This window comes from Drosophila subpulchrella, unplaced genomic scaffold, assembly GCF_014743375.2.
Source record: "Drosophila subpulchrella strain 33 F10 #4 breed RU33 unplaced genomic scaffold, RU_Dsub_v1.1 Primary Assembly Seq48, whole genome shotgun sequence".
NCBI classification, from domain to species: domain Eukaryota; kingdom Metazoa; phylum Arthropoda; class Insecta; order Diptera; family Drosophilidae; genus Drosophila; species Drosophila subpulchrella.
Genome location: NW_023665685.1, coordinates 648,771 through 676,409, shown reverse-complemented (window position 1 = coordinate 676,409; position 27,639 = coordinate 648,771). Strand labels below are relative to the sequence as shown.

The window sequence follows — 27,639 nt, the reverse complement described above, 5'->3', positions numbered from 1 at the left end:
AATGGATGGCTCGAGGAAAAGCTATCGGTAGCAGTTGTTCAACAGGTAAACGAGTTGGACGATACTACAGCGTTCCTTGAAGCAGAGCTGGCAGACTTCAGCATAATGACGGGAACATCGAATATGGCAGAACACCAGATAAAAACAAGGAAGAACGCTATAGTCGAGTACCTCGACAATCAGATACCCGTTACTCAGCTAAAGGGACCAAAGGAAAATGGAGATATGCAAGCAGCAAATGCGCCACCTACCGGCGGTAGACAGATTAAGTCGTTGTGGGCGTTAGAGTGGGATGGCAAAGTTTTTTTTAAAATCAATCGATAGGTATTGACGAGACCAATACATTTCAGTTAAAATTTTGTATCTAGCATGAAAATTGTGGGCGCCACAGATTTGGGCGGTTTGTGGGCGTTAGAGTGGGCGTGGTATATTCGCGTAACAAACTTGCGCTGCGCTCAAGCCTAGGGAATCTAAATCTGAAATCCCGTTTCTCTATCTATGATATTTTCTGAGATATCCGCGTTCATATTTACGATTTTTTGAAGTTTGTGGGCGGTTTGTGGGCGTTAAAGTGGGCGTGGCAAACTTTTTTTTTAAGGTCAATCGGTAGGTATTGACGAGAACAATACATTTCAGTTCATTTTTGTTCTAGCGTCAAAACTGTAGGAGCCACAGTTTTGGGCGGTTTGTGGGCGTTAGAGCGGGCGTGGCACTCTTCTGAAACAAACTTGCGCTGCGCAGGAATCTCAGGAATCTGCGTGCCTAATCCCAGTATTGTAGCTCTAATAGTTTCCGAGATCTCAGCGTTCATACGGACAGACGGACAGACGGACGGACTGACGGACAGACGGACATGGCTAGATCGACTCGGCTAGTGATCTTGATCAAGAATATAAATACTTTATGGGGTCGGAAACGCTTCCTTCTGCCTGTTACATACTTTCCGACGAATCTAGTATACCCTTTTACTCTACGAGTAACGGGTATAATGAAGGATGACAAGCCAATCAAGTAGAGATACTACCCCAAGAACCCAAAAATTTAAGGGGAAATCAACGCAAAGGTTGACGAAGCTTCTCCAAGTGGGGTTCATAGAGCATTCAAAGAGCCCATACAGCTCCCCCATCGTGATGGTGAAAAAGAAGACAGGCAAGTGGAGACTGTGTGTCGACTTCAGGCAGGTCAACGCGAAGTCAGTGAAGGATGCCTACCCAATGCCCCGCATAAACTACATCCTAGATCAACTAAGGGAAGCGCGGTACATCAGCAGTTTGGACCTGAAGGATGGATACTGGCAGATCCCACTGGAAGAGAGTAGCAGGCAATATACGGCGTTTACGGTACCAGGCAAAGGTCTGTTTCAGTGGAGGGTAATGCCGATCGGACTTCACTCGGCGTCGTCATCGTTTCAGAGAGTCTTGGACCAAATAATTGGCCCCGAGATGTCACCTCACGCATTCGGTTACCATGATGACATAACAGTGATCGGTCGCACGCTGGAAGAACACAAAAGAAACCTGAGGGAAGTGTTCCGGCGTCTAAAGGAGGCAAACCTGAGGATGAATCCAGAAAAATGCCAATTCTTTAAGAAGAGCTTCTGTACCTGGGACATCGAGTGACTAGCGAGGGAACAGGAACAGATCCAGAGAAAGTAGCCGCCATCGCCGAACTGGAACCGCCATCGACCGTCAGAGAGCTCCGGCAATACCTAGGAGTAGCGTCGTGGTACCGCCGATTTGTACCAGATTTTTACAGAATTGTAAAACTTCTGAATGACCTGCTGCGCAAAGGCAGTAAGTGGGAGTGGACACCAGAGCACCAGATGGCGTTTGATGAAGTAAAGGCAAGACTAGTGGCAGATGCGGTGCTAGCATTGCCGGACTTCAGTAGAACTTTCATCCTGCAAACAGACGCCAGCGACTACGGCATCGGAGCGATACTGACCCAGGACACCGAAAAGGGCGAACGAGTAATCTCCTATTCGAGCCGAACACTGAACGGTGCGGAAAAGAACTATTCAACAACGGAGAAGGAGTGCTTGGCGATCGTCTGGCCGATCCGGAAGCTCAGGCCATATCTGGAAGGTTACCACTTTAAGGTAGTAACCGACCACATGGCCGTGAAGTGGCTCAACAGCATCGAAAGCCCTTCAGGAAGGGTCAGCTAAACGTGGTGGCCGACGCATTATCAAGACAACCACTACCGGAAACGCTACGAGGATTAAAAGAGGCATCGGCAACAATAGCTTCAGGAGGGTGCAGCTGGATCAAGGACATGGGCGAAAAGATAAGGACCCAACCGCAGAAGTACCCGGACTATGTTATTGATGGTGAGACACTGTACAGAAACGTACCTCACCGAGCAGGCAGTGAAGACGTCGCGTCATGGAAGATGTGCGTCCCAAAGTCGCTACGAGAAACAGTGTTGAGGGAGAACCACGGCGCACCGTCTGCGGGACACGTAGGAAGCCGGAGGACAATTGCACGGTTGGCAGCCCGATATTACTGGCCAGGCATGCATAGAGACGCTCGAGCCCACGTAAGAAAATGCGATATTTGCATGCGGTTTAAGCCCAATCAGATGCAGGCGTCCGGGAAGATGTTGACCCAAGTGCCGGAGGAACCATGGGCCACGGTATGTGTAGACTTCGTTGGACCCCTACCAAGATCTAAGCACGGGAACTAGATGCTGCTGGTCATGATAGACAGATTTTCGAAATGGACGGAACTGGTGCCCCTGCGCAGTGCGACAGCAGAGTCGCTCAAAAAGGCGTTTAGGGAGCGCATAATCGCAAGGTACGGGGTCCCGAAGGTGGTCATAACGGACAACGGAGTGCAGTTTGCAAGCCGTATCTTCAAGAGTTTTCTGGCTGAGATGCGTATCAGACAACAGTTCACCGCACCATACACACCACAAGAAAATCCGACCGAACGAGCGAACAGAACGGTCAAGACCATGATTGCGCAGTTCGCAGGGCAGGACCAGAGAAACTGGGACGAGAAGTGGCCGGAGATTATGCTAGCAGTGAACACGAGCACATCGGAGTCCACCGGCCATACACCGGCGTTTCTTACCCAGGGAAGGGAACCACGTCTACCCAGCAGCCTATATGATAAGGAAACCCTAGGCACTAAAAGAACTACGGTGACCCCTGAGGAAAATGCCAACAAACTGAGGGAGTTATTCGAGATCGTGCGGCGAAATATGGAAAAGGCGTCCCAGGACCAAGCCAGACACTACAATCTGAGAAGAAGGCAATGGTTACCAGCGGTGGGCGACATAGTGTGGGCCAAGGAACATCACCTGTCCAAAGCGGCTGAAGGATTCGCTGCAAAACTAGCCCCGAGGTACGATGGCCCTTACCAGGTTGTAGATTTCGTCTTTCCAGTGATCTGCAAAATTCGCCACACTCAGTCGAAGAAAGAAAGAACAGTTCACGTTGGCGAGCTCAAGCAACAACAAGACGAGCCGACAGCAGAAACGTCAGATGTCTAACGACAGGTACGAGGCGACTGGATTAGGCGTCAGGCCGAAGCGAGAGTCATCCATACGCCACACGGAAAGGACAATCAGGATAGCACAAGGACATGGATAAGGATTTCACGTTGATCCAGACTGCGAGGCCACTGGATCATGCGTCAGGCCTAAGCGAGAGTCATCCACACGCCACGCAGAAAGGTCAACCATAAGGATAGGTCACAAGGACGTGGATAAGGAGGGTTGGTGATCCCAACCGCAAGGCAACAGGATTCAGCGTCAGGCTGTTGCCAGAGTCATCCGAGATTACGCCAGGCGGAAAGGACACTTACGAGGACGACACAAAGACACGAGAAACGATAAGGGATCCACCGGCAAGGCAACAGGTTTCAGCGCCGGGTGCGAGCCAGAGTCAACCGGTTACGCCACGTAGAAGAGAGTATGCGCGGAGGGAGACAAGCAACACAAGTCGCGCAGTCCATACATACACCGAAACACCCGGAGATTCTATACGGAGCACCGGACGAGCTCGTCTAGTTGTTACCCGAGGAAAGGGGGAGGACGGTGCAGAATTAGATCTACACCGTATCCAGTTGGTCACAAGAGATAGGGACACGCAGCGCACTAACAGTTAACAGGAAAAAAAAACACGGGAAAACCCTGAAAGGAAAGAAAAGTAAATGCCGGTTAAACCAAAAGTGCAACTCTCCACGGGCAGAAAAGGTCTGCTGCAAACGAAGGCCAAACGTTATTCATGGCCGCTGAGGGCAACGAACGACTTAGGCTGGAAGGAGTTGAGAAGATAAAATGGAAAAGACAGATCAGCCAGAAGCTGTGCGGGCAGATCAAAAGTTGCAAAATCACCACGAGCCAGGGAAGGGGGCGCCTCGATAGGCGATCGATTGGCACTAGTCGATAGTGCGATCGATGGGTACACGAAATGGTAATATCGGGCAAAGTTGGAAATATCGCAGCGAGCAGGTGGCAACGCCGCACCGTCGGTATCGATATGTGAATAAACATCGATCACGCACGAATGGTGTGACCAGGCGGAGGAACCAATAAAAGGAGTAGAACGCAGCAATGTGTAGCGAGCTGGGGATCGATAACCCACGAGTATCGATGTCCCAGTGGAGTCATGGAAAGTATCGGTGCGGGAGATTCAAGTAGCTACGAGGGGGATGACGAGCGCTGTAGAAACTCAACGGAGTTAAGAGCGTCGAAGGAGCATCGAGGGAGCAACGAGGGAGCGCCGCGGGAATAACAAGGACTCGAAGGCTAGGATAAGCAAGGAAACGCCGGAGAGTAGGAACAAGTTTTAAATGTTTCCCGAAGTAAGGGGGGAATGTGAGTAGTTGAATAACTCCCCACAAATAGAAGCAGCAGCAGATGGCCGGCCGCTTACCAGATACGCGGCGAATTCGCGTAGGAACGGCGCGGCGAGGATCGTTTGGAGACTTGGATGGAGAACGAGAGAGTTTGGAGACCAAGGATGGAAAGCGAGATAGTTTGGAGACCAAGGATGGAGATCGAGAGAGTTTGGAGACCAATGATGGAGACCGAGACAGTTTGGAGACCAAGGATGGAGATCGAGAGAGAATGGAGACTTCGCGGGCAAGGCAAGAGTGCCGTGTGCAAAAGCGGGTAACGGAACTCCACCGGACTTTGGACTCTCCCGTGAACTTTGCCACATCTCGGCAGTGGAGCGGCACACAGGCGTGCCACAGGCATCACGGAAATCAGCGGGACGGCATCAGTGGGCGGAGCATCGATTGGAAGCGGTATGTGAAGGACAAGTGGGTCAACCAGGAGGCACGGACTGTGGACCGGAGTGGAGAGATCCAGCAGGCCATGCGCAAAAGGGAAATAACGGTTCCCGGAGGCCCTATATAAGGCCGCAGAGCGCTGGCAGCTGGAGCAGTCGATCACGAGGAGTCAAACCTTCAAGATCAGTTAAAGTACCAAGTGAACAGTCAGTCAAGCAAGTAATTTACGAGGGAGCCACAACCAAGCAAGTCGTCGGAAACAGCGCCGTGGGAAGCATACAAGGAGCAAGATCGCCACGTCGAGACGTTCGGGATTGGGATCTCAGGAATCTCCGAATTGAGACACAAGTGGCTGAGTTCCGGAAGGCATCAGACGGCTAAGTCAAGGCGTTTGTTTTCCAACTTTGTCACGACCACACCCTGGCGAGTCGCCCGGCGGGTCTGTCAGAGACAAGCGGAAGAGGCCTACGACGAAGAACCGTCAGCTTGGGGAGGAAAGTTGTCTGAGACCCAGCGTACCTTGCCCGACCAAGCCGGACCTGGCGTGACGGACGAGCTGTAGATCGATTTGCGGTTTTAAGAGGCGGCCCGGAGAGCCCTGCGATTACCGGCGAAGTTCCCGAACAGCAACCGCCAAACTCCCCGAGTGCCAGAACGCCAAGCTACTGGACAGGAGACAGCGCAGAGGACATCGGCAGCGACGCCAGCAGACCTTTCCGGCCACGTTACCATCGCCGCGCGGAGCTCATTGGGGAGCGCAGGAGCGTCGCGGACGTCAAGCATTAGGGTGAAGCCGGGTGGAACGTTCGTCTGCGCTAGGCGTAAAGCAAAGTGAACTGCTAGGCAGCTTCCTGGCGGCAGCCTTGACTGTCAGCGCGATCTGAGCAAGAACCTAGCGGGACCGTCCGGGACAGAGCAAGGGACAGGTATTGCCTCGAAAGGCATCGGCCTGGAGAGCAAGGCTTGTTCACCCTAGTCTGAGAACGGTGACGCTTCCCTAAGCCCACAAGGCCGAACTCTCTGCGACTCTAAGGCGCAACAAGCGACCCCGAGGCAGCGCGTCGGCAAGCAAGCAGAGGCGGCCACTACGAGCGTCCCGAGACCCAAGCGGAAGCCGAGTCAACGCGTCGACAAGCCAGAAGGAGGAGCACCAGCAGCCGGCGGAACCAGAGCAAGGAGATACCGAAGCCAGCCCAGCCACAACCGCTGTACTAATACCACGAGAATAAATCCCACTGTTGCCATTTGAACCCCTTTCTTTTCTCACTGATCTACGGGGCAGTCACGTCATATAAATTTGGTGGGACGAACACACAATCTTCTGAGCTAGCCGCACGAATCTCGTAGCGAGCAGACACACAAAATCAGTTCGTTACAATATAGTTGTCCGATCCGGCTGGTTCCTCCTTATATACTACCTGCAATAGATATAAGACTTTTGGGAAAGTTTCAGCCCGATAGCTTTAAAACTGAGAGACTAGTTTGCGTAGAAACGGACGGACAGACGGACATGGCTAGATAGACTCGTCTAGTCATGCTGATCAAGAATATAAATACTTTATGGGGTCGGAAACATCTCCTTCACTGCAAGGGTATAAAAATAGGAAAATAAAAGATTCCCAAAACAATAGCTGTGCAAAATTTTAATTTTTGACGTAAAAAACCACAAATGGTGCATATAAATAAATAAGTGGATGAATCTGTGAAGTAATTTAAAAATCTGATTGAGTGCAAGCTTTCGAGGGACCAAAAATAAGAAATGCTTGTTTTTAAACCTTATGTTTGTTGTTACAATTCGTTACAAATGAATATTAATAACATAAAACCACAATTTGTACTTTTGTATACGTATACAAACATGGCTGTTTAAATATAAGTCTCAATTTTAAGTCCCTGGAAAAGTGTTAGTTTTCCCGCAACTGCAAAATAAACAAATATTTCATAAATAATAAAAAAATATATTTATATCGTGTGGTTTCTTTTTTTTATAATTTGTTACCAAAAAAAAATAAAAATCAAGTGACCGAAAACAAAAATTTCAGAATTTCTTATCTTGTCTTTTTAAATTTTTCTTATATTTTTAGGCAAAGCTGATGGTAAATCCATTAAAAGAGGAAGCATAAATCGTTCTATTTTAACGATATTATCCGAGAAACTTGTTCCAGAACCAAAAAAGCTGAAGGTCTACCCAAATTTCGCCCGCGCCTTATTAAGTTAGTTTTTATGCGGGCCGAAAGTAACTATTATTTGTAAGTTTAATTTTTAAAAGTCTTCTGGGACTTTAACTTTAAATGTCAAAAATAACAATTTTTTATTATAAATAAAACTTACAAATAACAATTACTTTCGGTCACTCGATTTTATTCTTGCCTCGTTCTATTTTTAAAACTAATTATTTTTCTAATAATAGATGCAATCGCTCTGGTGGAGTCCTCGGAGCCTCCCGAAAAGGCGCTGCAGAAGGCAAAAATCGCTCAATGCGTGCTAGTTTTTGAGCACTGATGGACCCTAGGACATGTCTATGTTAATTTAAGCACTCATTTTCATACAAATTGTGCGCTCATTGAGCGCTGTGATGAACTTTTTGCAGTGATTGAGTGCTCAATAAGCGGCGAATGGTACTGCAGGGTAACGACTGCCCCGCTGCCGGCGTCGCGTCGGCTTAGCTGCGCAGTCTATGGCTTGACCATTTCTGTTTGGGAGAATTAAGATACACTCAATAAACGACAATCAAAAGGGCACAACGTGCTTCATCAAAAATCATTATTTTATTTAAAATCGATTTTCTTATTAAATGTTGCTGAGCGGGTTCCAATGAACATCCAACATTTCATGGCGACCGTGCAGTCTGCAATTTTCGGATCTGTAACATAAATTAAAGCAAATGGTTATGGTACAATTGTACAACAAACAAAGCTGAGAAATGCAAAATTTGAAATGCAAATTTGAAAACATCTTAAAGTCTACTGGTCAGAAGGAAGAGGAAACCACAGAGGAATTACGTACCCAGAGACAAAAAAAGTTGAAGAAACGCGAGGAAAGGCAAGAAAAACAAAAATATGGAAATAATAAAATAAATGGAAAATGAAATAAGCCGACCTAGCAAAAAACAAAGATATGAAAATAATAAAAAAAATAATTAAAAATAAATGAAAATAAAACCCGCATCAAAAACAGTACAAAATTTCTCTTTGCATTTTAGAATTCCAAGAACTTTTTGATTCCATTAAATTTTTTTTCTTGATCTTTCGAATTTAAAAAATAATACTTTTTTTTTAATGTGTTGGTTTGGTTCACATGATAGCCAAAAAAAGACAATACGGTCGTATTTATTTACGGTCGTAAATAACGTTAAAATAGTATTCCATACGAACGACATAATAACTTTAACGATACTCCTAATTTTGACTGTAGTTAAGGTTGATTATTTTTTTCTTTTTGATTCTTTAAAATTTTTTTATTTGATCTTTCGAATTTAAAAAATAATAATTGTTTTTTAATGTGTTGTTTTGGTTCAGATATTAGCAAAAAAAGACAATACGGTCGTATTTATTTACGGTCGTAAATAACGTTAAAATAGTATTCCATACGGACGACATAAAAACTTTAACGATACTCCTAATTATACCCGTTACTCGTAGAGTAAAAGGGTATACTAGATTCGAAGGAAAGTATGTACCCGGCAGAAGGAAGCGTTTCCGACCCCGTAAAGTATATATATTCTTGATCAGGATATTTATCCGGGTCGATCTAGCCATGTCCGTCTGTCCGGATAAACTCTGAGATCTCGGAAACTATGAGAGCTAGGCTATTGAGATTTGGCGTGCAGATTCCTGAGCTTCTTACGCAGCGCAAATTTATTTCAGTAGAGTGCCACGCCCACTCTAACGCCCACAAACCGCCCAAAACTGTGGCTCCTACAGTTTTGATGCTAGAATAAAAATTTTAACTGAAATGTATTGTTCTCATCAATACCTATCGATTGATAAAAAAAAATTTTGCCACGCCCACTTTTACGCCCACAAACCGCCCACAAAATTCAAAAAATCGTACATATGAACGTGGATATCTCGGAATTGGGATCTCAGATTTAGATTCCGTAGCCTTGTACGCAGCGCAAGTTTGTTACGCAAATATGCCACGCCCACTCTAACGCCCACAAACCTCCCAAGCCTGTGGCGCCCACAATTTTCATGCTAGATACAAAATTTTAACTGAACTGTATTTGTCTCGTCAATACCTATCGATGTACCCAAAAAAAATTTTGCCACGCCCACTCTAACGCCCATAACGCCTAAATCTGCCTTCCGCCGATAGGTGGCGCATTTAAATCTCGCTTTGCTGCCTGCACATCTCCATTTCCCGTTGGTCCCTTAAGCTGAGTAACGGGTATCTGATAGTCGAGGTACTTGACTATAACGTTCTCCCTTGTTTTTTTTTTCTCTTATTGATAAGTATACTTATATGACCTAATGACCACCCAAGAAGTAATTCAAATGTTTATCAGAGGGATACGTTTTTTAGGGAACGAATTCAACAATTAGTCTTAACGACTCCAATTAGTATCAGCGAGTTAGAATATAAATGTATGGACAGTTTTAACTTAGAGCCAAAGAATTTATTCAAAAATTTACTTCCCTCCAATTATTCCGGTAATAAGTATCGAATGCAACCCTATAATTAAGCCGATATACATATTTTACAATTTGTATATCGAAAAACAGCTGTTTGCTGTGAGCGTATGTGATTCACCGGAATCTATTTAAATAGTTTGGCTGTGGCCAATGTGCTCAGGTGTCGTACAATGGCATCTGAATTAAATGCCCTCTTTCAAACAATTTTTAAATTTTACAAACTGCGCTGTCCAGACAAAAGACCGTCAGATTGTCAAGAAGAAGCAACTGCAATATGGAAAACAGCAAGAAAAGAACCAAAAGAGCTTCACAAATATATAAGTGAGCTAATAAAAAGCTACGAAAAGCAGGTGCTACAAAAGAAAATCAAAACCAGAAAGAACGCTCGAGTACCTCGACATTAGATACCCGTTACTCAGCTAAAGGGACAAATAGATTGAAATGCGCCACCTACCCGCGATCTCAATATATGGTTATGTGGGCAGTAGACAGATTTAAGCGTTGTGGGCGTTAGAGTGGGCGTGGGTAATCAATATGTATTGACGAGACTAATACATTTCAGTTATAATTTTTTTTGAGCACGCAAATTTAGGCATTTTGTGTGCGTAATAGTGGGCATAGCAAACTTTTTTTGGATCAATCGATAGGTATTGACGATACTAATACATTTCAGCTAAAATTTTTTACTTAGCATGAAAATTGTGGGCGCCACAGGCTTGGGCGGTTTTTGGGCGATAGAGTGGGCGTGGCATATTCGCGTAACAAACTTGCGCTGCGTACAAGGCTATGGAATCTAAATCTGAAATCCCGTTTCTCTATCTATGATATTTTCTGAGATATCCGCGTTCATATTTACGATTTTTTGAAGTTTGTGGGCGGTTTGTGGACGTTAAAGTGGGCGTGGCAAACTTTTTTTTAAGTCAATCGATAGGTATTGATGAGAACAATACATTTCAGCTAAATTTTGTATTCCTACATCAAAACTGTAGAAGCCACAGATTTGGACGGTTTGTGAAACTTACTTGCTCTGCGCAGGAAGCTTAGGAATCTGCATGCCAAATCCCAATAGCCTAGCTCTTATATTTTCTGAGATCTTAGCATTCATATGGACAGACGGATAGACGGACACACGGACATGGCTAGATCAGCCGAGTCGATCCTGATCAAGAATATATATACGGAACCGCTTCCTTTTGCCTGTTACATACTTTCCGACGAATCTAGTATACCCCTTTACTCTACGAGTAACGGGTATAATTTTTCATGAATCCTTCAAAGGTAAGTGCGATATATTAAGTCTATGCACATTGTTTTCCAATTCACATGCACTAACACCGTTGTAAAAATGAAACAAAAATATTTGCGATATAATGTGACTCCAAAGACATGCTTTGCATTTTGGTGGTCATATTAGTATACATTTTTTAAATATTAACAGAATATATGTACTCCTAAAGAAAAGTTTTAGTTTTTGTTAAGGGGCAAATCACATTGTACTTTTAAATTGTAGCTGAAAATGAAATTCCTCAATCAGCGATCGATTCTAATGAGAATTCCATCGATCTTAGGTCTGAGCATGGCAATAAATAACTAGAAGATTTTAATATTAGTTAAGAAACAAACCAAATCACTTAGATATTTTTTTTTTTTGCAGATGAAGGGACAAAAACAAACGTTAGCAGCAAAAGAAGCTACCCAAAGCCTGCGCAACAAATGGCAAAAGAAAATATTATATCCGTTACTCAAAAAGCATTAGTATTAGCGCAGGCAAATAATACAACAATGTGTAGCGAAATCTAAAAACAGCTTGCCAAAACTGAGCAAGAAATTTAGCTCCTTAAGCGCAAACAACCAATTTCAGTAGCTCAATAACATATAGGCAGACTAAAAAGCAAAACTCAGTACCCTATTTGAAGAAATTCCAGATACTCGAAGATTTCGGAACCAAAGATTTACAGCCGGCAGACCCCCGATTGAAGACGATTAACCGCTTCTCCATAAAACGATTTTGGAGATAGCCATGTCTGGAAGTGCAGCTGAACCAGAAGCTCAACCTATCTAAGACTATTGCCTAGAAGATCATCCTCGATTCAAGAAAGACGCCATGTGAAAACGGTACCGGTAAAGCTTTGTCGAGCCTAGACAGATTATCACAAGCAGCATGTAGATGGGCATTTCGCTACAGCATCCATCAAATATCTGAAAAGCATTGCCTCTGTTCTCGGCCCTGCTCAAGTTTTTTTTTATCCCAATATGACAAGGCTAATAAGCTAGCTGCTGCAAATAAGCTAGCACCATTGCTCACGCATCTTGAGTACAAGATCAAGCTTCCAGATTACGATTGGGTAGTTGCCCCAAGGCATAAGCTAAACCCATCAGCTTATGCTGGGATAATTATAAGTCCTGAAAAAACGGGCGATCCGAAAGCTGTAGGTTATTCTGGTCCCACATTTATAAGAATTAGGAGTGGGAAACACTCATCTACCGCAGAAACTCATGCAAAAGATTATGACAGTATACTTAATCTGGAGTCCATTCAAGAAATACCAAAAACTAGTGAAGGACGAGTCAAGCCTGTGGTTGTAATAACTTCCGATGGTGGCTCCGATGAAAATCACAGGTATGGGAAGGTTGTTTCCTACGCAGTGCAACATTTTAAGGTATACAAATTGGATGCAATTTTTGCTCCAAGTGCTCCACGTAAAATGTTTATCAAGTCTAAGCTGAATAGTTTTACAAATTCTATTTTTATTTCAGGAATAATTGAATCGAAATGAGAATGGCCCCATTGAGCCGGGAGTTGTCTGGGTTGATTTTGCCGCACGATAAACATGAAAGGCATTTGAACAACCAAGGCAGGACAAAAGACTTCGACTTGGAGGAACAAAATTTGGGATTCGCCGGGAGAACATTGGCCGATGCCTGGGGAAACATGGTCATCGATGACTTTCCTGTGACTGCCGAATATGTTCTACCTAATGAAAAAGGGGCAGAAATGGATGACATTGAACAATAGTGGTATTAAGAACATGTTCGCGAAAGCCAGTATTTTCTGCAAGTCGTGGTGTGGTGTTTATTGAAAGATTACTTTTGATCAACAGGAGGGAGGAGGTCAACAATCACCGAAAACGTGCTTACGTAATATATGGTTCACCAACTCTGGTTCAAGACTCTAATTCTACAAACATAGAAATTAAAGAAAACGACCTAGGTTAGGTTAGGTTAGGTTAGAGCGGCTGCCAAATTATTGACACACTTAGTCCTTAAAAGGTCCATTGTGGTACCGCGTGGATCTGTATCCCCTTTCTTAAAAATCTGCTGCCATTATTGCAGCTGGCTTAGCATAATTCCCATCCGGTTGCTTTAATAAATTTTATTATTCGTTTTAGGCTAATGTTCGCCAGTTCGGATAGACTGTTCATGAAGGGATTCCCTAAGTGGTACAGTCTAGATCTGCACAGGGCCGGGCAGGAACAGAACAGGTGTTCCACCGTTTCCTCTTCCTCCTCGTCCCTGCAGCTTCTGCAGAAATCGTTTCGGGGCGCGCCCAATCTGCTTGCGTGTGTGCCAACCAACCAGTGGCCTGTTAACACTCGTATTACCATTCCGCACTCGGTACGGTTTAGTCTTAATAGTTCCGAAGTTCTCTTCGCGTCGATGATTGGCCATGTCTGGCGGGAGATGCGACAGTGCTTAACATGTGTCCATGCTAGGCTCGCAAGTTTCTTGTATTGATTTCTAATGTTAAGCTTGCAGGTGGCCATCGGCATACCAATGTTCTCCTTGTCCGGAAGGAGAGGAACGGTAGTGCCATGCCTGGCCAGCTCATCTGCAATACAGTTGCCTGTAATGTTCCGGTGACCCGGGACCCAAATCAGGTAAATTTTAAACTGCAGAGCCATCTCGTGCAGAGATTTGCGGCAGTTTGATATGGTGTGGGAGTTTGTATTGGTCGAGATAATCGACCTGATAGCCGCTTGACTATCACTATAGATGTTAATCAGTTTATTCTGACAGTTTGCACCGTTCAGAAGCATCAAAGCTTCAATTATGGCAAATACTTCCGCCTGGAAGACGCTACAGTGATCCGGAAGTCTGAAGGATTTCCTGATATTAAGTTGTTCGGAGTATATACCTCCTCCGACTTGATTATTTAATTTTGAGCCGTCAGTGTAGAAATTGACTGCCTCTGTAGGGCCCGGCTGGCCTTGTTCCCAGTCTTCTCTGGTTGGCAGCAAGGCTTCAAAGGGGGTGTGGATGTATTCAATAGGTTTACATAGATCTGTACTGGGTGGGATCATTGTGTCCTGCTGGAGTATCCTGGCATGACCGTATATTTGATGCTTCCACTGCCCTAAGTCCCTCATCCGAACCGCAGCTATCTTAGCTCGTTCCATGCCGGCTAAGTCCAGACTTGGAAGGTTCAGAAAAGCATTTAGCGCCTCGTTGGGGGTGGTGCGAAGGGCTGCGCTTATGCATAAGGATGCCATTCGTTGTACCTTGTTTAGGTTTGTTGTGGTTGTCTGCTTCATTAGCGCGGGCCACCATATTGACACTCCGTAGAGCAGAATAGGCTTAACTATCGCTGTGTGTATCCAGTTGACGATTTTTGGGGACATGCCCCATTTCGTTCCGATGGCCTTTTTGCAGGAGTAGAGGGCAATTGTTGCCTTCCTCGTTCTCTCTTGGCTGTTTAGTCTTTATGTCAGACGCTTATCTAATATTAACCCCAAATACCTGGCGTTGTTACTGAAGGAGAGAGAGCAGTTATTTAATATTGGTGGGTTTAGTTGAGGAATCTTGTATCTGTTTGTAAACAGCACCAGTTCCGTTTTCGAGGGGTTTACCCCTAGACCTCTTTCTGTTGTCCAGTCAGAGAGTATTTTAAGTTTGGCGGTCATTAGATCGCATAGTGTTTGAGGAAATTTTCCTGAGAAAATAATGGCTACATCGTCCGCATATGCCACAACCTTGCATCCACCCCCTTCCATGTAGCACAACAGCTTATTTACTGCGATGTTCCATAGCAGGGGGGAGAGTACACCACCCTGAGGGCTTCCCCTGTTCACGAACCTTGTTTGTGTTGAGATTCCTAGCGTGGAGGTTACCATTCTGCTCATCAGCAATTTATGGATTAACTCCACGATTTGGATCTCAACACCCAGGTCGGTGAGGGATTCGGTTATGGCTGTAGGGAGAACATTGTTGAAAGCGCCCTCTATGTCCAGGAATGCAGCAAGTGCGTATTCCTTGTGATTGAGTGACTTTTCGATTTGGCTGACTACCGCGTGTAGAGCTGATTCGGTGGACTTGCCTTTTGAATATGCATGGTGCGCTGCTGATAACTGTTTCGAGTCCATGACTGACCTGATGTGCAGTCCAATCAGTCGCTCGAAGCTCTTAAGGAGAAAGGATGTCAGACTTATGGGCCTAAAATCTTTCGTCGTCGTGTGCGAGGCTTTGCCCGCTTTGGGTATAAAGACTACCTTTGTTTCCCTCCATGTTGATGGCAACGTTCCTATCCTAAGAATGGTACGGAAAATTGTCTTTAGCCAGTTGATGGCAAGTTGACCTGCGTGTTGGATGTGCGCAGGTGAGAGATGATCGGGTCCTGGTGATTTGAAGCTGTTTATGGCCCAACTTATGTTGCGTTCGGAAAGAAGCGTTTCCAAGTCAATGCTTAGACCTGCATGATTTTCTGGGAGACGTTCTACCGGGAGACTACCCGGAAAGTGGGTGTCTAGTAGTAGGCTTAGGGACTCCTCACTAGAGTCTGTCCACGAGCCATCTGGTTTTTGAAGGTACCCCAGGGAGGGGGTTGTTTTGGAGAGGATCTTCCTAAGCCGAGCTGCATCGGCTGTTTCCTCTATGTTTGAGCAGAAGGTCTGCCAAGCTGATCTTTTTTCTTTCCTTATGGCCTTCTTGTAGGAGGCTAGTTCTAACTTGTACTGTTGCCATTTTAGATCCTCATTTCCTGCTTTTGCCCTGTTAAAAAGGGTTCTGCAACTGGATCTGAGTTCTGAAAGTTTCTGTGTCCACCAAGGAGGCTTTCTGGTTCCTCTCGGTTTGCGTTTAGGGTGGGCTGCTTCGAAAGCCGAGTTGCAGGCATTCGTGAACATCCCTACTATGTTATCAATACTGAGTATATCACTGTTGTCACTTGGGGGTTCTGTTGGAAGAATGTTTAGTAGGGCTTCCCTATAAGCGCGCCAGTTGGTACGTCTAAGGTTGACGAATTCAGCTGGAGTAGGAGGGTCTAGTGATAAAGTGGTTTCTATAAATCTATGGTCAGAGAAAGAGTGTTCGTTTAAGACTTCCCAGTTTCTGACTGCTTCTAGCAGATTACCTGACACCATGGTAAGGTCAATGACTGTTTGGCTATTTTTTGTGATAAAGGTGGGGGTATTACCCCTGTTGCATAGAAATAGATTTGAGCCAAGGATGAAGTTAAAAAGAGACTCACCCCTGTTGTTGCTTGTTGGGCTTCCCCACTGAGTGTGGTGAGCGTTTGCGTCGCAGCCGATTACCAGTCCTATTTTGAGCGCCTCGCTATCTTTGACCAGTGTCCGGACAAGCTCGTCTGGGGGGTCTTCCTTCTCGAAGGCCATGTAAGCTGAAGCCAACCTGATTGTAGCCGCTGGAAGTTCCAGACTTGCTACGGTGTTGTCTCCGTTGCTGTAATTATGAATCAGAAATATTCTAAGGTGCCTTTTGGCTAAAACGCAGGTTCGAATTTTACCTTCTTTTGGATCAAGCAGCAGCTTGAAATCTTTGGTACCCAGTCCAGCAACCTTGCCTCCTACCACCCAAGGCTCCTGTATGAGTACTAGGTCTGCCCCGCCGTCAGCCAGGCGGAGCAGGAGGGCAGCCGACGCTGCTTTACTGTGATGGAGGTTCACTTGCAGTAGTCTTAGCGACATCTGCCGAGTTCCCCTCCACCACCGTGACGTCCGCTTCCTCGCTGCCGCTGAGGTCGCTGTCGTCTTCGTCCGCCGGGTTCATCGCCTGCATCCCTCTGCTTAGCGACGCGTCGGTTGAGTAGCCATCTTCCGGCTCGTCATCTCCAGGAGCCTCTATCTCCTCGGGAAAGACCTGCTCGGCTGGGTTGCCGGTCGGGTCCTCCTTCGAGTTAGAGTCTCCCTTGTAGACTTTGATGCGGATGGCACTGAATCCGAAGTTCAGCTCCCCGTGAGCGGCCTCTATTGGGGATACTGACTCCTTATTCAGCACCACGATGGCCTGGCTGATCGGCCCTTCGTGAGGTTCCACCTTTACGACTTTCCAGTCGTGCGTGGGCAAATTTGGGTTGAACCTTTGCAACATAAAGAGGATGTCCTCCGGTGCTTTGATGGACGACGGCAGCCATATCCTCGCTCGTGGTCTGCTGGGGACGTCGCACCAATCTAGTGCAACGATTTTCGCCCCAGGATACACCTCTCCGAGCTTCTCCGTCGCCTTCTTGTAGAGGTCAGCTGATCTCTGGCTGTCGCAAGACACCACCTTGACGCTGCCCTGGAACCAGCCTGCGTCCTTGCAACATGGCGTCGGTTGGGGGAAGTCCCGGAGCAAAGCCATGCAGATGACCGCTAGCTGCTCCTCGACCGCCTTCCACTGGTTTCTTGGGATCCGGCCTCCGTGGTTTCCCTTTTCAACCAGTCCAATCAGAACCTTGTCCCGCGCTATCTCCGCAAATGACAGGTTCTGTTGGACCCTAGTTCTCTTTGCCGCAGGTCCAGGCAACTTTAGAGATCGTTGTCTCTTTGGCTATGTACTTACAGCATTAGGCTTCTCTTGCCCGTAGTTGGGGAGCACCGTCTTCGCCCATTCCACCTTCTTCAGCCATTCAGCTGAGGGGTTGGCAATCTTGCTCCTGTTGTGTGAGCGGAGTGTCTGCGCGGCAGTCCGCTTCTCCGCATAAGTGTGTTTGTTTTGCTCGGTGGTTGGAGCGACCGTCTTCGTCATACCTCCTGCAGTTTTTGGCGCCGGCGCGCACTTTGCAGAGGTGCTGGCGGCCGACTGTCTTCCACCTATCACCCCCAGTTTGGGGTGGGGCCCTTTTGGGATAGCCCCCGAGCTGGTGCCAGCACAGGCGGAGCCAACGCTCGCAGATCCTGTCGCACCAACCTTCTCTTCCGTCACGGGTTTCTTAGAAGTGCCCGGCTCCATTGTGTTTTTATTTTTATATTTATTGGTATTCATAATCGATTCCCACGAGTTGCGGAGAAAGGGAAGGTCCACCCGGGCAGAGATCCGCGATGCCCGGGTAAGGCGATAAATAGAGCAGGGGGCCGGCATCTCCCTGAGCCCACCGTTTGAGACTGAGCTAGTTTTTAGCCCGGGCCCTCAGCCAGGCTGACTCTCGGCACGGTCCGATTTACACCTTAGTCCGGCCCGAGGTGAGATGTTGTGTGGGATAGGAAGGAGGTAGGTTGTGCGTTTGGGGAAAAGGGGTTGTGTAGAGCAACTATTTAAATGCGGCTGAACAATTCGCATCGACGGTACTGCCGCTAAACAGCGACAGATACCCGCTGGCTGTCCGGGGCTGTTTATTGCAGAGGTTTCGGTCTGGCGGAATCCGTTTGACCTAGCCTACTGCTATTCACAGCTGGCCTTACAGGCCGTTCGCTATCCGCAACCTGCGACCCGCTTGGTCGCCTCCAGCTAGGCGTCCTCGGAACCATCTCACAAGTTCCTTGGACCAAGGAAAACGACCTAAATAACCTTACCATCCCCGCCGTCCCCATTCAATTTGAATTATCTGACCAGGACTTAACAAACTCTGACACTAACACATGACGAAAGGAGCATATGAACAATTGGCTGTAGAAGTAATTAAGTCCAAGACAAGATCCAAGATTGTAGGAGAAACTTCGAACGTTATAAAAGCGAACATTTACCAAAAGGGCAAAGTAACTACGCAATATACCAATGAAATTGACAACTTAAGAAACTTGCTGGAATTATTTTATATGGATGAGGGTTTACCCTATGAACATGCTGATAGGTTCAGCACCAAAGAAGCGATTTGAGAAAAATTGTGAACATAAAACGCTTAAAACAATACTTGAAGCAGGAACATTCACTTTAATGAATGAAGCTGTGAGCAAGTATATCACTGTGGACGGCAGTACACGTAGTGGCGAAGCGCGCAAGAGAGCGTGCGAAGACAACTACTATATATAGCCGCAGAATTGAAAATCTGCCATTATGGTCCGATCGTAACAAGTGATACACCAATCGAAAGGTATCGCAAACACTAAGAAGATCGCATACCAAGACTTTCGAAATTAAGATTTGTTTGGGAGAAAATGCTGTGAAAGTGTAAAAGTAAAAATTAAGAAACTTGGAGCTGCTGGATACGGTGGGAATAAAAACCCACGGCTGTTTAGCTAGTTTTATTTTTACTGAGAATACGCGTCGAATGACACCTCATTTGTTGAAATCCGATGTCCCGTTCGAAAGTAATTCAAAAAACAAGATTTTCTTCTTCTTCCCAAAATGAAAATGTTTGTCCCTTTGTTTGTGGGTTTGTTTGCATCTCATCTTAGTTTTAGGGTTTTGGAAACCCTATGGGTGTTTAAAGTAGCTTGAAATAGAAAACGTTTGTTTTACGACTTTTGGAAAAACCCGCTAGTTTAGCGGGAAATAAAAAAAAAGGCCAGATTTAAAATGCTTATAGTATCTAAACAACTAATGCTACAGAAACTATATATCTCTGAAAAGATAATTTAATTTGCTAAATACCCTTCATACAGTAAAATTGTCTGAAAATAGTAGATTTAGAGTTATGATAAAAAGTAATTTTTTAAAACCACTTTTTGACTATTTTCTCAATTGAGTCGAACGATTTCTTTTTAAATTTTAAATCATACAGCCCTTGAGATTCCTCACTTTTTGATCTATAACATTTTTTGCCCTAAAAATTACCGTTTGGAAGATATTAAGCGATAAAAAGTGCAACTCGTTTCAGCTCCGTATACGTAATATTTCATACTTAATCGAGTAAACGAGAAAAAAACCAATTTGATGAAAAATATTCTTATTAGATTTTTTCAAACGGAAAATCTGTTATGGTTTAAGGGTCCTTTACTTGCATGAAGCTAATCGAAATAGAAAACTTGATCTATTTGTTCTACCACTTTGGAAAAACCCGCTAGTTCGGCGGGAAACTATACAGCCCTTGAGATTCCAAACTTGTGCTAATAAAATAGGTAATTGAAGCGATAAAACTTGTTGTGCCTAATTCAAGGTGGCGTTCAGCTAAGATTAGGGGTCGAATCTGTGTGTTTGGTTTTTCAATAGCCAAGCAGATGGGGACGACTCCTAGTCATGATATTGGGGTACTTAAACTCTTGAGCAAAAAAAAACTTCTGATATCAAACAAAAACACCTCTTAACGAGGTAAAAAGTAGTGGCGAACGCGCCTTTACCAAATATTTCTGATATCAACAATTGTGACGAAAAATGATATTACATTCGATAGCGCAAGTTTGTTTCAGCAGGGTGCCACGCGCCCTCGAACGCCCACAACCCGTTCAAAATTGCGGCTCCTACAGTTTTGATCCTAGAATACAAATTTTAACTGAAATGTATTTTTCTCGTCAATACCTATTGATGGAGCCAAAATGGACGCGCCAACTCTAACGTCCATAACACTTAAATCTTTCTACCATATATTGAGATCACTGGTAGGTGGCGCATTTCAATCTCGCGTTCTTTAAGCGTTATGGGCGTTAGAGTGGCCTTGGCAAAATTTTTTTTGGGTCAATCGATAGGTATTCACGAGACTAATACACTTCAGTAAAAACAAGGAAGAACGCTATAGTCGAGTACCTCGACTATCAGATACCCGTTACTAAGCTATTGGGACAAAAGGGAAATAGAGATATGCAAGCAGCAAAGCGAGATTGAAATGCGCCACCTACCCGCGATCTCAATATATGGTTATGCGGGCGGTAGACAGATTTATGCGTTATGGGCGTGGCAATTTTTTTTTGCGTCAATTAATAGGTATTGACGAGACTATTACATTTCAGCTAAAATCACTGTGGACGGCAGTACACGTAGTGGCGAAGCGCGCAAGAGAGCGTGCGAAGACAACTACTATATATAGCCGCAGAATTGAAAATCTGCAATTATGGTCCGATTGCATACCAAGACTTTCGAAATATAGATTTGTTTGGGAGAAAAAGCGGTGAAAGTGTAAAAGTAAAAATTTAGAAAATTGGAGCTGCTGGATACGGTGGGGATAAAAGCCCCCGGCTGTTTAGCTAGTTTTATTTTTACTGAGCAGTTCCTTCTCAGGATAACAAACCAATCAGTTACATTAGTAGGACTCTAAATGCACATGAAGAAAACTATAGTACAATTGAAAAAGAATTATTAGCTATAGTACGGGCGACAAAAACCTTAAGACCCTATTTATTCGGTAGAAGATTTGAGATATTAAGTGACCATAAGCCGTTAGTCTGGCTAAACAATATCAAAAAACCTAATATGAAACTGCAAAGATGGAAGATAAGGTTAGGAGAATATGACTTCGAAATAAAGTATTTAGAAGGAAAGCAAAATCACGTAGCCGATGCATTGTCAAGAATCAAAATTAACGAAGTATACTATGGCAGTAACAAAGCAACAGCACATAGCGCTGAAGAAGATAATGAAAATTTAATAACAATTACTGAAAAGCCAATCAATCATTTCGCAAGACAGGTAGAAATGATTCGAAGCAATACAGAAGGTGAAGAAAGTGAAAATTATTTTAAGAAAGTCAAGATTAAAATAATGTTTAATGAATTAAACATCGAAAAAGCTAAGCAAATATTAATAAAACACTTTTGTACCAAGTCAAGTGCACTTAACATCGAACACGACTCTGATTTTGAAATCATTCAAGAAGCTTTTAAACAGGTTATGAACACTACTACAAAAATTGTAAGAGCAGTAATTAAATTACGGGACATAAAAACTTACGCTGAATTTAAAGAAATTATTGTTAGCAACCACGGAAAACCATTGCACCCAGGAATTGAAAAAATGGTAAGGCTCTTCAAAGAAACCTATTATTATCCCGACTACCAGAATTTAATTCAGAATTTAATTAATGAGTGTAATGTTTGTAACCAAGCAAAAACCGAACATAGAAAAACATCGCTTTTATTAAAAACAACTCCAGAAACAGAATTTTGTAGGGAAATTTACGTCGCAGATATTTACACGATCAAAAATCAAAATTACCTAACTTGTATTGATTTATACTTAAAATTTGAAAGCGCGATTGATTTAAACGGAAAGGACTGGATGGAAGTTAAAAGAGGACTTTTTCGAATATTCAATTCAATGGGAAAACCAAGAACCTTGAAAACAGATAGGGATAGTGCTTTTATGAGTATAGCGCTTAAAAATTGGCTGGACACAGAAAACGTAAATATTCAGATAACAACAAGTAAAAATGGAGTATCAGATGTAGAAAGATTACTTAAAACAATTAACGAAAAAATACGTGTGATCGAGACCAGCGACAATCCGGAAAATAAACTTATGAAAATGGAAGTAATACTGTATACTTACAATCACAAAATAAAACACAATGCAACAGGTAGAACCCCAGCTGATATTTTTATTTATGCAGGTACCCCTCTATATAATAGCCAAATTATAAAAGAAGCTAAAATAGAACAACTTAATAAAAAACGACAACATTTTGAGGTAAATACCAAATTAAGAAAGGCTCCCATAATTCACGGGAAATTACACAATCCTTATAAAAAGACAGGAAATATAGAACAAATAGATAATGATCATTTTGAGGAAACTAACAGAGGTCGAAAAATAAAACATTACAAAACAAACTTCCAGAGACAAAAGAAAGTTAATAAAAGTAAATATTTACAGGAGGACCCAGATCAAGACCCAGCGCTTTAACTTTCATCTTTCTGACATCAACGTTAATAATAATGATCCCAATGGGTAACAACCAATGTATAGAAATTAACCCTATAAAATCATACAATGGCTATTTGTTATTTATGACCGACACAATCAACATCCCAGATAGTTTTGAATACCATTGTCTCACAATTAATATTACAAAAACGGAAGAAACTTACAAAAATTTGCTATCACAAGCGTTTGGCTTTAAGGAAATAATACAGATTAAATATTTAACGGAAAAACTACAAAGAGAAATGAATGGGTTAAAAATTGTTAGGAGAAACAAAAGAGGATTAGCTAATTTTGTAGGAACAGCTTACAAATATCTTTTTGGAACATTAGATAATAATGATAAAGAAGAATTAGAAGAAAAAATCAATGTTATAGCTCAAAACAGTGTACAGGTAAACGAACTAAATAATATAATCGATACAGTTAACAAAGCCATCGATATAATAAACAAGCATCTCAAATACAACGAAAACGAAAAAATTCTTGAATTATGGGATTTTAATTTAGAACATTTCGCAGAATACATTGAAGACCTGGAAATGGGAATGCAGTTAGCAAGATTAGGAATATTCAATCCAAAGTTATTAAAACACGACTACTTGACAAACATCAATTCTGAGATACTTCTGAACATAAAAACCTCAACCGAATTATGTAAACATAAACAAAGAAGTGGCGATCGCATCATCCACTTGCGATTGCATCACCTAATGCACTAACAGTAAATTCTAAGACGCAAACCGAGGTTTCATTCTAACCAATTCTGTAACATACAATTAGTCTTTTTAAAAACGTTCTAGTAAAGAATAACCAACAAATATAAAAAATCTCCTGATTTTTTATTCGGGCGAAGAACGACTCATGTAAATATATATATATATCCAATATAATATTTTCCAAAGCCCAGGATCCGGAGCGTCGAGATCTCATCGCCCAGGATTTAAAGAGGGGGTAAGTTTGTCGGAACACGGTTCCTTTCTTATAAACATACATATATAAATATCCGTGCAGTATCCTACAGTTTTATAGACTACTATAAACTTTTCCAGCGGCGAGTATCAGCCTTGTTGTTGTATGTACAATTGCAAGAGCTCTCTGAGCGACGTTTTGTAGTCGTGAATAGTCAGCATTTTGCTGATGTGTGCACCTTCACAGGTGGTAAATTCGATACTCTCCGCTAACCAAATATTGTCAACATTATGTTATTCATCCACGGCACTCGCCGATATAAATATTATCCAATAAATTTATAATGTAAAAGAATATAAAAACATGAAGTGCTAGAGCTCTATTAAGGGGGTGTGCTGACGCGAGAAGTGGGTAGGTCAAGAACAATGACATAACTTTTACGGACAACCTTGACAATAGGGGATCGTATTGCGCGGCCCGCGACGATCCATTGGCACACGAATGTGTGAAGGGGAGGGAATATGGCCAAAACACAGCCCGATCGTATTGCGATCAAGCGACAGCTAAGCTTGTGGGGCAGTGTGGACTGACGACTGACGAACTTTATGACTAATATTATTTTCCAGGCACTTTTAATATTTATTCTCGTTATGTTGGAGAGGAGAGAGGCTTACCAAGATCCCACGACCCGAATACGACGTAGCTTATGCCGGCAAATGGTGCCTGAACATCGGACGCCTCTCCCTCGGCCCAAGTCCCTGTCAGGACTCGGGCACTAATATGCCCATGCTGTTTTGAGAGTAATTATTCACACTCCAAAATCTATGAAGTAATGGAAGAACTTCATGGCCTGAAGAGTCTATACATGGATTTAAACTAAAAGCTTCTGAAGGCTTTTCCCAATTCTGCCACTGACAATAGCAATGTCAGTCAGCGTAAAAAAGTGGTGAAACCATTGGCTCAGCTTCTTTTATTGGTCGTCAAGCCAACCATGCAGGCCTGGTACCCCCCGCACCAGTTTCTACTGCCGCCAGGAACCATGCAAAGAATCACAGGAACAAGAGGCAAATAGTTGGTCAAGCTCCTAGTTGTGAACAACTCGAAGTTGTGCCGGGCAATAAATTCCTTCATATTGGCAGATTCATAGCGCACGTTAAATCGGTTTCTGTGTGTGAATATGTAGCAAATAAGCTAGGTGTGGATACCGAAAAGTTTGGAGTTCGTCAATTATAAATTAGGAATACCTAAGCAGTACTTTCACTTTGCAATCAAAGTCAGTCGATTCATCCACAGGGATAGGCCCATTGTTGATGGCAACGTTCTGGATTTGCACAATCATCAAACATTGGACTCAAAAACCCCCTAATAATAGGCGCCTCTGGTGTCGATTTGAATACGCCAAATTTGTATGATCCTCTTCCTCATCTTCATGCAACTTATTCGCAATGTCAACGTCCGCTGACTTCCATATCGCAAGCTGCTACTATTACTCACTCATACGCCGCTCCCAGTGCACTCTTAAGTATTGGGTGCTCGTCACTCCCAAATCAAAAACATCATCAGCTGGATTCTTCGTTTTCTGTTTTGTATGACGTTCATAAAACGCTCACTGGAGAGGCGCTTTCACCACATTCCATCAAGATTCATCATATTTCATATTCCCGCTCTAGGCGCGCCCGTCGGAGTTGTGCGCTCATCACAATCGAACCGTGCATCTAAAACCCAACGGCTTGAGCTTTCGAAACTTGCTTTGAGTCATACTTGCGGTCACAATATCATTGCCTTATCAGCACGCTCCTCTCTGACCATTCGAAATTGCTTGGATTTTGTATCGATTGCTTTGTGTGGCTCTTCTCGATGGCTGCATCAACAACAACTTTGCCCATCTCTTCTCAACTTGGATAGATATCCTCTTCTAACGGCGACATTGCCATCGCTCTTAAGAACTAGTTGCTCTTTACTAAAAGTATCTGGCAAACTTCAGGAATGCATCGATCCTAATCTGCATGATAATATTCGTATCAATATCACTACATTATCGTGCTTTGTTGATCGTGCTTTTGTGAGTACAGCTCCACCAAAAGTTTTTTTTTCAAAACATCTCTGGAATGCGGACAAAGGCGGAGCAAGTATACCTTACCCAATGCGAGTTTAATGTTATAGTTTTAGTTGAAACTTGGCTCAACATAAACTTTTACTCAAATGAATTCTTCGACTCCAATTTGTACCATGTGTTCCGCAAAGACAGAGATAGCACGTAAACCCACTGTGCTAGAGAGGGTGGTGTATTTGATGCTGTTCGCTGCAATTTGCGCTGCTTGTCAATTGGACTTCTCATTGAAGATACCCTTCTTGATCAAGTTTCGGTGTCGATAATTGGAGAATCGGAAACGCTGCAAATTATGGTGTCATACATACCACCGAATGGTTCATATAAACTTTATAAGGCTTATGTGGAAAACATTACCGACATCTTCAATAATCTGCAGGACCATAAACATATCTGTGTGATTGGCGACTTTAATCTATCATCCCTCGTTTGGTCTCAGGATCCGGAGCATCACTCTTCACTGCAAGCAACCAACATCAACCACACGAGATTCTTTTCATCGATGATATTTACATGGGCTTAATACACGTCAATAATATATTCACTAACTTACTTAAAATTTTAGACTTAATATTCGCTAGCGCTGATATTAACTTTGCTTTAGTTCAATGTAATTCACCTATAAGCAATTGTGATATCCATCATAGGCCATTTCTACTAGGTATAAACTTTTACAGTTTAGAGCCTTCAGCTGAATATTCGCCTAGATTTATTTTCAATGAAACCAGCCTTTGTGCCATCAGAAATGAGATCTCTGCCAGTAACTAGAAGTCAGTTTTATCGCATGTCAGTTTGGAGTCGTGTTTTGACACTTTTTTAGTTGTTATTTTAAGCCTTATTAAGAACACTGCTCGAGAAAGAGTCCACAGTTCATTTAAGTTGCCTTGGTATACGAAAGGTTTGAAAAAGCTTTTAATATCTGTTACGTACGCCCTCCCCATACAAAGATTAACCCCGGCAAAACAACTGTCTTAAGTTGAGGGTAGGGGCCGCTAATGACTAACCACACTCAGATTGATAAGGGTAAACCAGCAATACAATTCGACAACTCACGGGTGTCGCGTCAGAACAACGACCACGTTCAACTCGTAACCGTACTCCAGTAGGTGGCAAAGTGCACCAGCCGGCCGTTGACTCCTAAGGGGAAATAGAGAAACAGTACCCCTAGGTGGGAACACCTAGATAATTCATCCGGTATAAAAGACCCCAGCCAAATAGAGAAGTCAGACAGAATTTGTTCTGATCTTCCTGACATGTCCTGCGTTCGACGGCATCCTGAAGGAAGTCCACCTGCAAACTCCGAAGGACGAAGAGAACTGGTGAACCAAGCGTATGGCCTAAGAACCCCAAGATGGGCAGCAAAACGTCCAAAGTGGTCGGCAGCACCGCCAATCTCATTAACACCGTGGAGATCGTTGACCGCAAGGATGATTTCAAGATGTTAACAAGACCATGAAGCTAATCGTTGGACTACTCCTGGTTCTGGTGATTCTTAAAGTCGTCAAGATCTAAAAGAGCTCTGTTCAGAGACGCCGCGACCAACATCACGCCCTGGAGAAAGTAGTGACCCACATCGGAGCATAAGCAAAGCAGTTCCAGCAAAGTCAAACAAGAAAAGACAAGCATGAAAAGGCGAATTAAAGGCATTTAAAATCACAAACAAAACGTGAATCTCCATTCTGATACAAACAAAAAGTGAATCGCCAAAACAATCACAAACAATTTGCGAGTGCATGCATTTCTGAATGCAAGTGTAACCGAACCCACAAATACGTTGAACGAGCGATTGGAGCTGCAC

The 27,639-nt window shown here is 43.7% G+C and overlaps 1 protein-coding gene across 2 annotated transcripts in view; it reads right to left on the bottom strand.

The window, feature by feature from the left end:
• Positions 1–27,639, bottom strand: part of LOC119562453 (nuclear pore membrane glycoprotein 210) — a 586,123-nt gene that overhangs the window by 126,734 nt on the left and 431,750 nt on the right. The window contains exon 16 of one of the 2 annotated variants that reach the window (XM_037875641.1): positions 7,993–8,106. The exons of the other annotated variant lie outside the window; for it this stretch is intronic. Within the exon in view, the coding sequence (XP_037731569.1) occupies positions 8,074–8,106 (33 nt within the window). The 3' untranslated portion in view covers positions 7,993–8,073. Of the gene's footprint in view, positions 1–7,992; positions 8,107–27,639 lie in introns of those variants that run through there. 2 annotated transcript variants of the gene reach the window in all.